General features: G+C 58.7%; 1 protein-coding gene across 8 annotated transcripts in view; it reads left to right on the top strand.

The window, feature by feature from the left end:
• PTBP2 (polypyrimidine tract binding protein 2) overlaps nucleotides 1-14,066 on the top strand; it is a 43,869-nt gene extending 29,803 nt beyond the window's left edge. The window contains exons 9-15 of one of the 8 annotated variants that reach the window (XR_006783156.1): nucleotides 6,545-6,699; nucleotides 8,124-8,157; nucleotides 8,571-8,663; nucleotides 11,720-11,936; nucleotides 12,032-12,109; nucleotides 12,267-13,364; nucleotides 14,046-14,066. Coding sequence is in view for 5 of the 8 variants with exons in the window: in XM_045816663.1 (XP_045672619.1) it covers nucleotides 6,545-6,699; nucleotides 8,124-8,157; nucleotides 8,571-8,663; nucleotides 11,720-11,936; nucleotides 12,032-12,109; nucleotides 12,267-12,399 (710 nt within the window). In the remaining 3 variants the exon portion in view is untranslated. Of the gene's footprint in view, nucleotides 1-6,544; nucleotides 6,700-8,123; nucleotides 8,158-8,570; nucleotides 8,664-11,719; nucleotides 11,937-12,031; nucleotides 12,110-12,266; nucleotides 13,725-13,775; nucleotides 13,897-14,045 lie in introns of those variants that run through there. The other 7 variants (XR_006783155.1, XR_006783157.1, XM_045816666.1 and 4 more) reach the window with 7 other exon arrangements.
• Nucleotides 14,067-14,315: the final 249 nt, after the last annotated feature.

Here is a 14,315-nt window from a genome sequence, read left to right as displayed (position 1 = left end):
CCAGCGCTGCGCTGGCGAGGGCTCGCCTTCCGGAAGGCAGTGTCGGTCAGATCCGTTTCCTGCCGTCCTCCCCACGCCGCACTTGTTTAGATGCAGAAATGGATAGGCGTCTTTTTATTTCAGCTATTCTGCAAGAACACACGTAGCAGGTGATAATTCTTTTCTGCTAAATGTCTAGGAGGCTTCCCTTTACCTTCTACATGACGGAATTTAATTACTTTGGAATCCGTATTGCGAATTTTAATTAATTTATTTTACACAGTAATTCTTAAAAACCAGTGTTTATACCTGGCTCTTCTGCTTTCTTTTACTGCTAAGGAATACAGTGTCTCAGAAAATAGGACTCCCTGAAGTAGGGACACCGGGTGCTCTCTGTGAGGTTGGGAGGCCGACGTCCGAGTGCGCGGACACCGAAGTGGCGGGTCGGCTCGGCGGTCTGCTTCCGGTCCCGGGGCGCTCAGGCGCCCGGGGGGCTGGGAAGTGAGACGTCGCTATAGCGAGCGTTTTATCGTGTTTAGGGGTGTGGCGAGTTCATCAAGGGGCAGGTTCCGTTTTAGAAAAATGGCCAGAGGCAATTTTTCATGGTCATGTTGTCTCCACTTTAAAAATTAGGGCAGATAAACAAGTCAAAAGCAAATTTTAGGGCAGGTAACGTGTACAAAGAATACTTACTTTAGAGCTTCCTTTGTATTTTGAGTTGAATAAAGTAGCAGTTGCCCACTCCCATGACGTGGTCTCAACAGAGAAGCAGAGCAGCCTTCTCCCAGGAGCCCTGCCCGCGCGGAGTGACCGGTACTCGGGGGGCAGACCGGCCGGCCGGCGCTCCTTCAGGAAGGCACACACGCCGTCCTCACGGGCTGCGCTTCCTGGACCAGCCGCGCTGCGCGTCTGTCCGGGCACCAGGCCCTGCCCTGCCTGGGGCGCGTCCGCGTGGGTCCCAGGCGTCCGTGTTCCCTGAGGCCGCGAGGGGGGTCTCACTGCGGTGAGCGGGGTGGGGGCGGGCGGGTCGCTGCCCTGGACGGAGGCGCGTCATGCTTTGGACTCGGGCTTCCAGTTTCTGAGTCGTCGGGGCTCTCACGGAGACACACAGCCCTCGGGCGGCGTTTCGGGGCCTTTCCTGGCGCATCGCGGGCGAATCCGTGTTGGTCGTGGCCAGAGTCGGCCAGGCAACTGGTTTTTAAAATGAGCAGAAACACTTTGAGTGTAGTAAACACTTCCACAGCTTGCTCAGGGGTTTCTGAAAGCCGCGTTGTCCTTGTTGCTCCGGGACAGGCTGTCGCAGGGGCCGCTGAAGACCGCGTCGCGGAGGCGCTCGGCCGCGTGCGTTGGCGCCGGGAGCCAGCCCCACGGGCCCGGCGTCCAGGCAGTGGTTTCCACGCTCGTTTCCCCTGCTCTGCCTTCCGGTGTGTTCCGAGGCAGATCCGGACATCACGTCACGGTCCCTCAAACGTTGCCACGGTCACCGACCGGGCGGCCGTTTGTTAATGGCGCCGGATGCCCCGTCTGTCGTCGAGGTTGGCCGGTCGTCTCAGGGCGTGCCCAGCGGTTGGTGTGTTCAGGACAGGACCCCCCCAGCGCCCCGCGTGGCCTCTGGCTGGCCGTCTCCCGAACACGGCCTCGTGCGGGTCCTGGCCCTCCGCCGTCCCCGGGCCCCGGGGTGGTTTCTCCTGTGCTTCACCCCGGTCAGTTCTCCGTCTGCTGCGTCCTCCTCCTCAGGAGCCAGGGGTGAGCTCCGCGGGCCGGTCCGCGCAGGCCCTGTCCCGCCCCGTGCCGCTGCCGCACAGCAGGGAGCGCGCCGCACCGCTCTCCGCGCCGCCGCGGGCTCTCCCGGTGCTTGCGGCCGATCCCGCCCTCCCCCGCGTGTGCTGCTTCTCCACTCCGTCGTCTTCCTGCTGGCGTTGCCGCGCCGCCGGTGGGCGCCGCCTCGGTGCTCTCACGGGGCCTGCGGAGGCTGTGTTCCCTTCCCTGCCCCCTGCCCCCTGCCCGCACGGTCCCTGCGAGGCGGTCCGTTCTCGGGAAACCTTCCCAAGTAGGACTCCTTCATCACCGGGCCGTTCGTCTGGCGATACGGTTTGTGCGGGCCGGGTGGATTCCCGCATTTATTTGCTGCTCTCCGGTGGGAGAAGTCGCTGCCCAGCTTCCCTTGGCCTTCGGTCAGTGGAGCCAGGTCTGAGCGGGACAGCCCGCGCTCTCCCAGGCCCGCCGCGAGTTCGAGACCCCGTGGGCTGCGCCGGGGGTCCGTCTGGCGTCTGCGCGGTCGGAGCGCCCCCCCGTGCTGTCGGCGGGGAGGGATGGGGCTGACGGGAGGTCAGACTTGCCTCTCAGAGAAAGAACCCGTCCTCCTTGAACGACAGCCGGGAGGCTCGCGTCTTTTCTCAGTGAGCGTCACGAGACTGTGTGTCTCTCGTCTCTTACCACTGACCGTGAGGGAAAGCGTGACCTGCAGGCACGAGCCGGACTCCACACAACGGAGCGACCTTTGGGGGTTGTTTCTCCTGTGCCGTGTGTGTGTGTGTGTGTGTGTGTGTGTGGAGTCTCGGCCTGTGAGCCGCGGTGACGACAGGTGTGTCCTCTGCAGCCGCCACGGCCCCGCGGGCGCTCTCAGTGGGCTGGGGCCCCTGCAGCGGGCGCTCCCGGAGGAGCTGTCTGTGGCCGTGGTCCCCTGCAGCGGGCTCGTGTGGGCCGCTCGCCCACGCCCTTCCTCGCCCGCGCGTCTGTGTTTAGGAACTGAGAAAGCTCATCATTGCCTTTGGGTGTCGCCTAATGCATTTAGGCTGTTGGAGGTTTCCGCATTCTTCCGAGAGGAGGGCTGTTTGGACATTGTTTTTCTTACGGGGCCATTCCCTGGCCCGCAGGTGGGAAGAGCGACCTTGCCACTCGGTGTGTCGGGGTCTGCCGGGCTGCCTGGCCGGTCGCTGCGCTGTGGGCCTCACACGGGCCTCTCCAGAAGGACCGCCGGCCTGAGGAGTTGGGAACGCGCAGGGTCCAGGGGCGCGGGGCCTTCCTGGACGCGGGTGTCGGCTGAGGGCCGGCTGGTGCTCTGGCACCGTCTGCTCCTCCGTGGGAACCGGGCGCTCCGCCCGGTGTGTGGGTGGGCGTGTCTCGGGAGTGGGTTCTCCTGCAGCGGTAACTCCTCGGAAAACCATCGGTTAGAGTCACACCAGTTACCCAGAGTCCGCCTCTATGGCTTGGAGTTCTTGGCTTTGTGTACGGGGCCCGGCACACTTCTCGCCCCAGTTTATTGCAGTCTTTTATTACAGAGTCGCGAGCATGTCGTTCCGCAGCGTGATGCTGTCACACTCGAGCACACCACGTGACCTTGCAGGTGACCGTGCACCGTGCAGCTGTGACTCGCCACGCCCCCACGATGACCCCGCCCCCCTCCAGCAGGCCGCCCTTGCGCTGGGCCCGTGTTTGGTGGCAGGCACACCTGGAATGCGGGGGTCGCGAGTAGAGTTGGCTCGGTCCTGGGGGCACTGCCGGCCGACAGCCAGCCATGTGTTGCTTGTGTGAGTGCTGGGCACTCTTCTTGGCCTTTCTTCACTTGCGCGTTCTCCCCTCGCCCCTAGGCGAGGTGACCCTTGTTGCCCCCATTTCATGGTCTCGAGTAATAACTAAACAGAGACGCGCGGGTTGCCGGGGTCCTCGTCCTCGGTGAGCGGCTGCGCCCGTGCTCGGCCACCCCGGGGTCCACGTCGTCCTTCCCGAGGTCCAGTGGGCCACACGGTGCTGCAGACGGGGGCCGCCTCTCCCCGCCCTGCGCCCCCGCCGCCCCGTGAGGGGCTGCAGAGGGAGGGCAAGCACGCAGGAAGCTCGTGCGTGGGCCCTGTACCGTCGAGGGTTATTTTTTTTCCCCATTATACCCGCGTTTTCCGTCGCTGGGACAGGTTATCTTATGGGCCAGAGGCCACTGGATCTGGATGCGGAGAAAGAGGGTTAGGGGCACACAGCACGAGCTGATGTTGGGGAGGGACCAGTGTTTGGGAGGGTGAGGCCTTGGCGCTGGTCCCAGGACCCAGGTCCCAGGACCCAGGGCCCAGGACCCAGGGCCCAGGACCGAGCGTTGAGGCAGTCGTGCAGTGAGGATGAGGAGCAACCAGAGTGGGGGGTGACACGTGGGGGCGCGCGGCACCTTGCTGACGCGACTCCTGCAGAGACCTGAACCCGGGGTCCGTAGACGGGAGTGGAGTGGCCTAGCTCCTGCAGCGGAGCTCTGGGGGGTCGGGGCTGCAGGCCGAGGTGTGGTGCTTCACCCTTCGGGTCCAGGTTCCGCGGGTGTAAGACGGGAAGCGTGCTGGAGCTGCGGAGTTGGAGGCGGTGCACGTTTGTCCCCCGGGCGAGAGAAAGGAGCCAGATCGAGAGATGACACAGGTAGGGCTCAACCCAGAAGTCCCGTCCAGGTCGGTGACTGCCGTGAGGTTACTCCCCAGAGCGTGCACGAATCAGACGATCGCGGGCGGAGGAGGCGGACGAGACGGGGGAAGTGCCTGTTCTTCGGAGGGGGGTTAGCACTGCGGGGAGGGGGAGCGGGAGCTCCAGGCGCGGGTGACGGAGTGGGGTCCCGTGTGTCCTGCCTGGGCAGACTTGGGCGTGCGGGGAGCGCCCGGTTTCAAGGCTCGCTTCGGTGCTGGAGTCGAGGCGAGCGGAGTGGACCGAGGCCGCAGTGGAGGCGCCCGGTCTGGGAAACAGGTGCTTCGGGGCGCGTCGTGAGCACTCGCCAGGGTTTCCGTCAACCTTGCAGGAATCCGGGGGCTCGGCTGTGTCAGCATGAAGAACAGGGAGGGGACAGGAGGCAGCTGGCGGCAGGATGGACGGGTTTCTGCCCGCGGCCTCGAGAGGCCCTGTGGAGCGCAGAGAGAGGGCGCGTGGGCGGCATCCGCGAGGGTGTCTCTGCTGCTTTAAAAAGTTTTTACTGACTGATCTCGAGGGGGAGAGGGAGAAACATTGCTTTGTTGTTCCCTTTACGCACTCACTGGTTGGTTCCTGTAAGGGCCCTAACTGCGGATCGAACCCGCAACCTTGGCACATTGGGGCAACATGCTACCCAGCCGAGCCACCCAGCCCGGGCTCTGTGCACTGTTACCCGAAACACTTCACAAACCTCCACGGAAGTGCAGCCAGAGCGGGCGGGCGGGCGGGCGGACCCCTCCGAGTCTGGCGCTGCGGCGTGCTCCTCCGCATAGGCTCCCCCAGAGCACCAGGGCGGTGGAGGAGGGACCACACACCGCCCGGGGGCGGGGCGTCAGGGAAGGGGGCGGGGCGTCGCTGGGGGCGGGCAGGGGGTGGGCAGGGAAGCAACTGCCAGAGCGCAGGCTGACCGGGAAGCGGGGCGACCCTAGGAGACACCCTCAGACCGACGGCGACGGTCACGGTGGTTTCTCCAGTAGAAGGATTAAAGACAACGCAACCGGTGGCTAAAAGAACGAAGTGTCTGGAACCAAACGGGAACGGCACTTCCCCGTGACCCAGACGAGGAGGCTGGGAAGAGAGAAGACGTGAACCCCGGCTCCGGGCCGCGGTGCCCGGCCAGTTGCCCCCCGTGAGTCGGGCGCTCGCTGGTTTGTCACGGCGGAGGGGAAAGGACCTGCGCTCGTGTCCTCGGGAACCCGGTGCCTAGCGAGAGACGCGGTGCGTGAGAGCTGTGTGAGCGCGCGAGCGGTGAGGCCCGAGCTCGCGGGCCCTGCACTGGGCACGGCTGCGCCCGGAACGGCGGCACCGAGCCCGGTGGGCAGACGGCGGGGTGCGCCGCAGACGGGGGAGTGGTGACGTGGGCTTGTGCTTCCTCCTGGGACGCGCTGTGGTGAGGCGTTCCCCGGGCCTTCGACTACACCGAGCCCTGCAGTGCGGTGTGTCGATAAGCCGCTGTTTTCAGCCCTTTCCATTTCACGGCTCGGAATCTAATTACTGAAACCCTTCGCAATGAAAGCTCTGTCTTTCTGCCGAACTGACAAAACATTTTGATCTGTTCACACCAGACAGCTGTTGTGTGGGCTGCTGTCGCTCACTTATCTGGCGGTCAGCGCCCCGACAAAGAGCCGGGTGCTGCCCACGGGGGACACTCCCGCCCCGCACGGGTGGGGGGGGAGTCGCCGCTGTGCAGGACCTGGGGACCTGCTGGTTTCACAGGTCGTAATTACCTGTCTGATTTCAGGTGTGCGTGTGTGAAGACGAAAGCACCTCTGTACGAAAGCACGAGTTACTGTTCTGTTGAGGATGATTTCTTTTCTAGGTGCGACTTCTCACTGTAAACCTGGAAGTGAGTTTTTCAAGTCTCTGACTTGGGACTATTCTATTCTTTGTGCTTTGTTTGCTTTTCATAGGAAATGGAATGCTTCACATTAAATTTTTAACATAACACAGGTATGTGCCTCAGTCCTGATGCTGAGCGACTCCACCGGGAGCGGTTTTTCCTTGAGTGTCAGAAAGACGAACCTGGAGGACCCTCGTGGGGCGGTCAGCCCCGAGCCGGGCAGCCTCGCGCTCACGGTGGTGTTTGTAGGAGACTTGTGTGTGTTTCGTAAAATGCGCTTTATTTTAAAATTAGGGCTTCCCGTTGCAGCTGTTCCAGGAGCTCTGAGCCCTCTGGCCATTCCAAACGCCGCGGCGGCTGCGGCGGCAGCTGCGGCGGGCCGCGTGGGGATGCCCGGAGTCTCAGCCGGCGGCAACACGGTCCTGCTGGTCAGCAACCTGAACGAGGAGGTTAGTGGCCTGGTCTCTCCGTGTCCGTCCTGGAACTCCACCCCATCTGTGAAAGTTTCTCATGTTTATTTCGTTTTGCACTTGCCTTTCTTTTTATGTACATTCATTAGTCAAAGTATTTTTGTACGTTTCTACTTCTGAATAAAGTCTATGTACTTGTTTAAGTGATACTTTATTTCCTCGGACAGTCATATCTTTAAATATGTGTATATTTTAACCTGACTACCTATTTTTCCTAAGAAAAATATGGTGAAGTACAGTAGTCTGGCTTTTTATCTTTTGTTGTCAAAGGCAAATGTAATCCAATTTGCAGATTTAACTGTAAAACAGTTTTGCTCTTTGCCTTTTCTAATTATTTGCTTGTTCATTTCATGCTTATGTGTCATTGCATTTTTTTAAATCTTATTTTATGTGAACTACTCTAATGCATTTTTCTTTGAAGGTTCTTCCAAAGATCTTGACGAGACCCTCTTCCAGTCTTTCTTAGTAATTTTTTCTTTGCAGTTATTAGTCATTGTCTCCTAAAAATATTTTTCAGCTTTATCTCCCCCTTTGTTAAATGAAACCCATTGCTGAGTTATTTTTCAGTTGTACGTTTCATGTCTGGTATACTTTACTTTGCTGTGAGAGCTGGTATGAAATGTGGGAGGCTCCATGTATCGCTTTACGGTGTCTAATTGGAACACTTGTCTCATTTTCAATTGGCCTCTGTTAATACGAACATTAAGCTTATTTTATCATTTAAACTATTGTCATTCACAGTTCTGCATGCTATAAAATGTTTGGATCAGAGTGCCTTTGTTTTTCTTTTAAAAGTGTGCCTGCATTTCATAACCAGCCATGCTTATGCAGTTCCAGTTCAGAGTTCGAGCCCCCGTGCATGCTCTCCCCCCACGTTGAGATGAAATGCTGTAATTGACTCTTTGATGTAGATGTACTTTACCCATATTTGTCTTGGATGACTACATTTTACTCAGTTTTTCTTGTACAGTACATAAACCATTTTCTGACCAAATTCCTGCATTTCCTATGTACTGACCTATATTTTATTTTTTTTTTGTTCCCCGATTCCTTATTTTTTTCTTCTGCATTGCTGTTTCCCTTCCCCATTTCATCCTTGTCCCTGTGTGTGCACCTTCCCTCTCCTTGTCTTTCCCGAACGCCCACCCCTCCCCCGTCTTACCCTTTATTTCCCTTGTCCTTGTCTTCATCCCCTGTCTCCATTCCCTCTGTTCATGCTTCCGTGCTTGAACAAATGTTCCTCGGACCAACCTGCCCCAATTAACCGCCTTGAACCATGATCCATGACCACCTCACCATTCTGCGGGAACCACCCTCCGTTATGGATGATCTGTTCATCTCCGCTCTTCCTCGACTCTTCTCTCTTCTTGTCTTACGCTGCTTGCTCTTCTCTCCTTCTAAAGATGGTTACGCCCCAAAGTCTGTTTACCCTCTTCGGTATGTTATTGTTAGCACTATACTTTTATTATTGATTTGATTTTGTTTTCACCTTAATTCTTATTTGTAGCTAGCACTTTGGCTTAAAGTTGAATAGTAAATCTTTTGCTATTTTTCTTTGCTATTTAAAACTCTCCATAGACACAAAATTTGTTTTAATGCATGCTGATTTATTTTGCATGGTCTTTAATATCATTCACATAGCTTTGAGGGTTTATCAAAATTTGTTCTTTTCTAAATTCACTGTTCAAAATCTTGATCTTTCTTTATTCATTTGTGAGACTGATGAGTTTGAATGAGTGATCATGTTGGTGTCTGAATGTTTCATTAATATGTCAAAAAGATAATCTTTAGCTGACGCGTGCATAAAATTAATTCCATTTTCGGATTACCTCTCTGTGGCCCCACCAAAGGTGTTTATGGAGACGTGCAGCGCGTGAAGATTTTGTACAACAAGAAGGACAGCGCCCTCATCCAGATGGCCGACGGAAACCAGTCCCAGCTCGGTGAGATGGCCTTGTTCCCTCTGCCCCTCCGTCTGACTCCAGACGGCTCGCAAGAGTCTGCTAGTAAAGTCACACCCCGCGTGGGAGTGAGAAACACTTCCTTTTTAAGAGCCAGCACTCACAGTGTCACGCCGACTCCCCATTTCAGTGTGAACGGTGGTGTGGTGGGCACACGCGTGCTTCCTGCTGTCCTCTCACTGGCGCTCACGCTGGGGCTCGTGGGAACGGGGTTGGGCTCCCCTGCAGGGACGGCTGCCCCTGAGCCCCGCGGCGCTGGGGCGTGGAGCGCCCTGTGGCGGGCCTCCTCCTGCCCGCGTGGCCCGGGGCCTCCGGGGCTGCGGGGCGTCGTCAGGGAGGCGCGGGGCCGGGGTCCTAAGATACCAGGTCCGTTCCAAATGAAGAACCTGTGCCGGAGACACCATCCACCCTCTTGGAATCTTAAAGCAGATTCCGGTCATACTTAACACTCTTGCCCGGATGGCTTGGTGATTTTAACCTCCCGTTGCACCCGTACACAAAGTCAACCCCGTGGGGCCCCGGACAGGACGGCACACTCACAGGGTGCTCGGAGCCAGCACTCGCTCTGTGCGTGGAGGCCGTCGGTGAGACTTGGGGTGGGCACTGCCTCCGGCTGTGGTCACGCTGTTAGTTTGGCAGTTGCCATCTTTGATGGGAGGACCGGTGTGGTTCTGCTGTGCCTGCCGAGGCCGGCGAACAGCATGGTGTACTGGACCCCTGGGCCTTTGCGGGCGGACGGACGGGAGGGCATGAGTATGGCCGTCTGTCGGCGTTGCAGCGGCTCAGACGGAGTGCGGTGGAAGTGTGTGCGTTTGGCCGGCCCACTTTCTGAAGTGCGGCCCTCTGTCCCTTCACGAGAGACAAGGAAGAGGCTGGGTCAGTCTTCGCGCCTTCCCTGCGTGTGCTCTGGGCTGGGGGGGGCTGTCCTGGTCAGGGTCGGGGGCAGTTCTCCGTGCGTCCCCGCTCCCGGCGCAGCCCCCGGGGGTGCATCTCGTCCCCTGTCGCTGTGGGAGCCGTGAGTGGCATGGCTGCATGACAATGGGTGTGCACAGTCGTGGTGGTTGAGAAGTACCGGAGGTGGAACTAAACCAGGTTCTTCTGGAGAGTTGCTGGCTCTGTCTGGTGTCAGGACTAGTGCAGCCGAGCGGTGGTTTAGATTTGCTACACTGGTCTGCTCCGGCTGCGCAGCCACACGCCACAGGCCGGGCAGCCGGCCGGGCGGGCGTTCCTTTCTCGCGGTCCCGGAGGCGGGGGAGGCGGGGGAGGCGGGGGCGGCGGGGGCGCCCAGGGCGAGGTGCGGCCATCCGTCTCTGGCCAGGGCCCTGAGCGTGCTCTGGCTCGTGGCCGGTGGCCTGCGCCTGTGGTCCGCGCTGGCCTGCCCTCGGAGCGCCCCGTGTCCTTTCTCACAGGGCCTCCTTAGGCCCCACCTCCAACGGTGGCGGGGGGCGGGGGGCAGCGCTGAGGCTGTGAACCCCCCTGGCGTCTGCCCGGTCTTCTCACGGAAGCCCCTGCTCCCGGACGGCGGGGCTCCTGGGCCCCGGGCTCCGCAGCAGCTGATGGTCCGTGGCTTCTCGTCGTTTTGCTGTCGAAGGAGGTGTTTTAGTGGGACTTTCAGATAAAGCTAGATAGTGAAAGCACTGCGCAGATCCGATGGCGTGTCTCACGATAAAAGCCGTGTGTGCCCTCTCCCTGTCGGGATGGGGAGACCCTGTGGGGTGGTTGGTGTGAATCTCCGAGTGCACGTGGGCCGCGGTGTCAGACCAGGGAGACATTCGGGCCTGCGGTGATGGTTCTGGTGGCGGCCATGGGCGGAAGGTCGAAGGAGACCCACCGCAGGTCTGCAGCACTGCGGTGGGACAGGAAGACCGAGCTTTTCCCAGACGAGGGAGCTGGTGAGTGGGGAGAAGGTCCTTCTGGTTCTCCTGCCAGTGGCGCCTGGCGCTCTCGCAGGGTCTCCCTTTTCAGACCCAGTGTGTCGTGGGCGGGCCTGGGCGCCGCCCGGGTGGGCCTGCGCACTGCGGTCCTCTCCGGGGAGACGCGGTCTGAGGGCAGGGGTGCTGTCCTCAGCCACCTGTTCCTCCTCGTCGCCTCTGCCGCTGCTGTTGACCCTGTGACGCGCGGAGTGGCCGGCAGACCTTCGGCGAGGCCAGGGCGCGAGACTGAGGAAACGGCCTCCTCGCTGGGGACTGGCGCGCGGAGCGTGCGGCGCGCGGCTCTTCTGCGGCCTCAGACCAGGCCATCGGTGTCCACGGTCGCCCGCCGCTGCTCCCTGGGCAGGGAGGTGGCCGCGCGCAGTGCCGCGCTTCGGCCGGGCGGGCTGCACTTCCTGCGGCCGTGGGCCTCACGGTCGGTCGGTCTGCAGGGGCGCAGAGACCCTTCGCAGGCCTGGGGCTGCTCTTCAGAGGACCGGAACTCCCTGCCTGGGGGCGGGGTCCTGAGGCCACACCTCTCGGGGGGCTGCCGGGGCGGGGCCTGTGCCCAGATAGCGCGGGAGGCCCTGTGGGACACGAGCGGTGCCCGTGTGCTTGGGGTCCCACAGGGAGGTGTCAGCGATGGCGGAGTGAGTTCAGACTTGACCCCTGTGGGCGTTGAGACGGGCGCTGTGGGCCGGTGATGACATGGTCCGATTTGCAGTAATCAGGATTGCAGTGTGTGGACTGGGTTGGAGAAAAGTCGAGAAGGATCCTGCAGGAAGGCGAATCGGAAACTGACGGAGTGATCCGGGCCGACGCCGCTGGCCCTGGGGAGTGGGGACGCGGGGAGGAGAGCGCGGAGGGGCCGGGGGTGGAGCCGGCGGGAGGGCGGGTAGGAGACGAGCGCCCAGGCCCTCCCGGCGCCGAGCGGGTGGCGGCGGTCAGCGTTGTGGGGGGGACAGGGCCGCCGTCCGGGCTTCCGCTCCGTGCAGTCGCCGTGTCCGTCACCACTGGCTGCTGGACACTCATGGCTGCTTTGTAGATCACAGAACTCAGATCTCAGTCAGCTACTTGTGCGGTGAACTTTGTTAACTGTTTTAGTATGCACTGTCTCTTTTTTTACAGCCATGAACCATCTCAATGGACAGAAAATGTATGGAAAAATTATTCGTGTTACTCTGTCTAAACACCAGACTGTGCAGCTACCTCGGGAGGGACTCGATGACCAAGGTCTCACGAAAGATTTTGGTAATTCCCCATTGCATCGTTTTAAGAAACCTGGATCCAAAAACTTTCAGAACATTTTTCCTCCTTCGGCTACTCTTCACCTGTCCAACATCCCGTAAGTATCAGAGCAGGGCCTTGTCGGGGCCGCGGCTGGAGAAGGAAGGGGTCGCAGTGGCTAACAACCGCCCCCGCTGTGCCCCCTCTCCCCAGCCCTTCGGTCGCGGAGGAGGACCTGCGGACCCTGTTCGCGAACACGGGGGGCACTGTGAAGGCGTTCAAGTTTTTTCAGTAAGCAGGCTCTCTTGCCCTCCCCGGTGCCCCCGGGGTCGTCTGTGTCCTTTGGGTGGTAGACGCTTGCGTTTCTGGAGCGGACACCCGCGGGCTGGGGGAGGGGGGGGACGGGCGCCGCCCCGTGCGCAGCCTCGGACCGTGTGTTCTGTTTCAGAAGAGATCACAAGATGGCCCTGCTGCAGATGGCCACCGTGGAGGAGGCCATCCAGGCCCTGATCGATCTGCACAACTACAACCTGGGCGAGAGCCACCACCTGCGCGTGTCCTTCTCCAAGTCCACCATCTAGGGCGCGCGCGGGCGCGGCGGGCGGGCGGGCGGCCGGCGGCGCCGCTGCTGCGGACTGTTCGAAGAGTGGGGACCAGAGTTGGGTTTTGTTCTCGTTTCTTTTTTTCCTCATGCTGTCACCATTCCTTGGTTCTAGAGCGGAACGGCGTGTGTGAAGGCAGAGGCGTTGGTAACTGCTGCGTTCCATCTGTGCGGAGGGGAGGCCATTTTTCTTGTCCGTTGGAAGTTTCAGTTTCACCTTCCTTTTTCAACTTAGTTGACGTACGTGCCTTAAAAGGAAAACTAGTGTTGCTGTTGTGCATTTACTAGAGCAAAGGAATCGGCTGTCCAGGCACACTGTTCTGTGGGGTCACAACTTGTTTGGGCAGGGGTGTGTAAAAAGGTTAAGTTTTTGTTTTCTCCTGCTTGGAACTTACTTTGAATTACTGGCTTGTCACATTTCTTTCTATTTAATCCAGTAAGATATAGGATAGTGAAGACTAAAGCAGCGTTTTTTAGTTTTACTGCCTTAGGCTTTATTGCTTTACAAACACATCGGCCCTTTGTATCTCACGGTTCTGGTCTAGAGTCCGTTTCGAAGGGAGGCGTTAGCCGAAGCTCACGAGATGCGGAGCGTTGCTTTCTGTAAGTTTGAGCCCTGCCTGGAAGCCTCGTGGAACCTTAACCTTTTGTACACGCTCTTGTGGGACGCGTCCTGTAACTGTCAGCACTGAGTACTGTCTTGTTTGTGGCTGAATATTTTTCGTAGACGTTTTTGAAGTTGACATGACTTACGTGCATCTAAATATATCTCGCCATCCTTAGTTCGTAACGGAGACTTGGAACATGGTGTGGATCTCTGAGCATGTGAAGGCGGGTCTAGCTAGTGCGGGAGCCGGTGCATGTGTTTTCGAAGGCGGAGCAAGCGCCCTGCGGGAGCCTGCAGGGAGGTTGATTCTGTGGCAGTTTTCTAAAACTGACAACCAGGTGGGACCAAAGTTTATGTGCCTTTAGTCTTAATTTACCTTGCATTGTAATATTCAGTTTTAATAAATCTTCAAAATATTTTGTATTTAGGAATAGATCTGACTTTAATAAAAACATGGCTCAGAATCTACAGGTCAAATTAATTTGAACAGTTCTTGTCGATCTGAATTGTTGGTTCTGTTTAAATGACCAATACTTTTTTGAAATTGATGTACTTAGTTTCAAGATTCATAGATTCTGTTATCTATGTAGACAGAACGGTCATGTATATTTTCTATTAGTTGAGTTTTTACATCTTTAGAAATGTAAAATTCAGCATAGTTTGAAAGCGGCACAATTAAAAATTAATTTTCTAACAAAGTCGGGAGGTTTGACGGTGGTTTCCTTCCTTGTGTACCTGCCCCTCTGTAGCATGCTCTCAATAAACACGTCTGCAGCCCTGCGCTCACCCTCCGCCTCTGCTGCCTTCTCTCCGCCCCGCCCCCTCCGCCCCGCCCCGCCCCCTCCGCTGTCTCCGCCCACCGCGCTCCCAAGCGCGCCCTCTGCCGGCGGGGAGGAGGGGCGGTACTCCACGTCATGGCTTTGTTCCATCAATAAACCGAGATGCTGTGAAAATGTACCAGCGGGGGCTTTTTTGTTTTCCTTTTTTTTGTTTGTTTTTTGTTTTTTGTTTTAATTTAGAAGAGGGTGGCCGCCCCCAGGAGGACCCGGAATTAGCACTCCCCGCCCTGTACGCCCGCTGCTGACAGGCAGGCTCTGACTCGGGCTGCCCGACTCCCCGGTGGTCGCCGGTTCCGCGCGGGCGGAGGTGGCCGCGGCTCTTGCCCAGTCCCGCTCCCGGCCCCGCAGTCTCGCCTCCCACCCCTTCTGTCTGCGGACGGTCCCCCGCCCTGCGGCCGGAGTGTGAGGGGGAGCCTCTGGGGGCTGAGCTGCCACCTGCGGGGGGCGGGG

Source organism: Phyllostomus hastatus, unplaced genomic scaffold (assembly GCF_019186645.2).
Source record: "Phyllostomus hastatus isolate PE091 unplaced genomic scaffold, TTU_PhHast_1.1 phas_scaffold_216, whole genome shotgun sequence".
Taxonomy (NCBI): Eukaryota; Metazoa; Chordata; class Mammalia; order Chiroptera; family Phyllostomidae; genus Phyllostomus; species Phyllostomus hastatus.
Note: the sequence above shows the minus strand (reverse complement) of the source record. Positions and strands in the feature narration are given on the sequence as shown.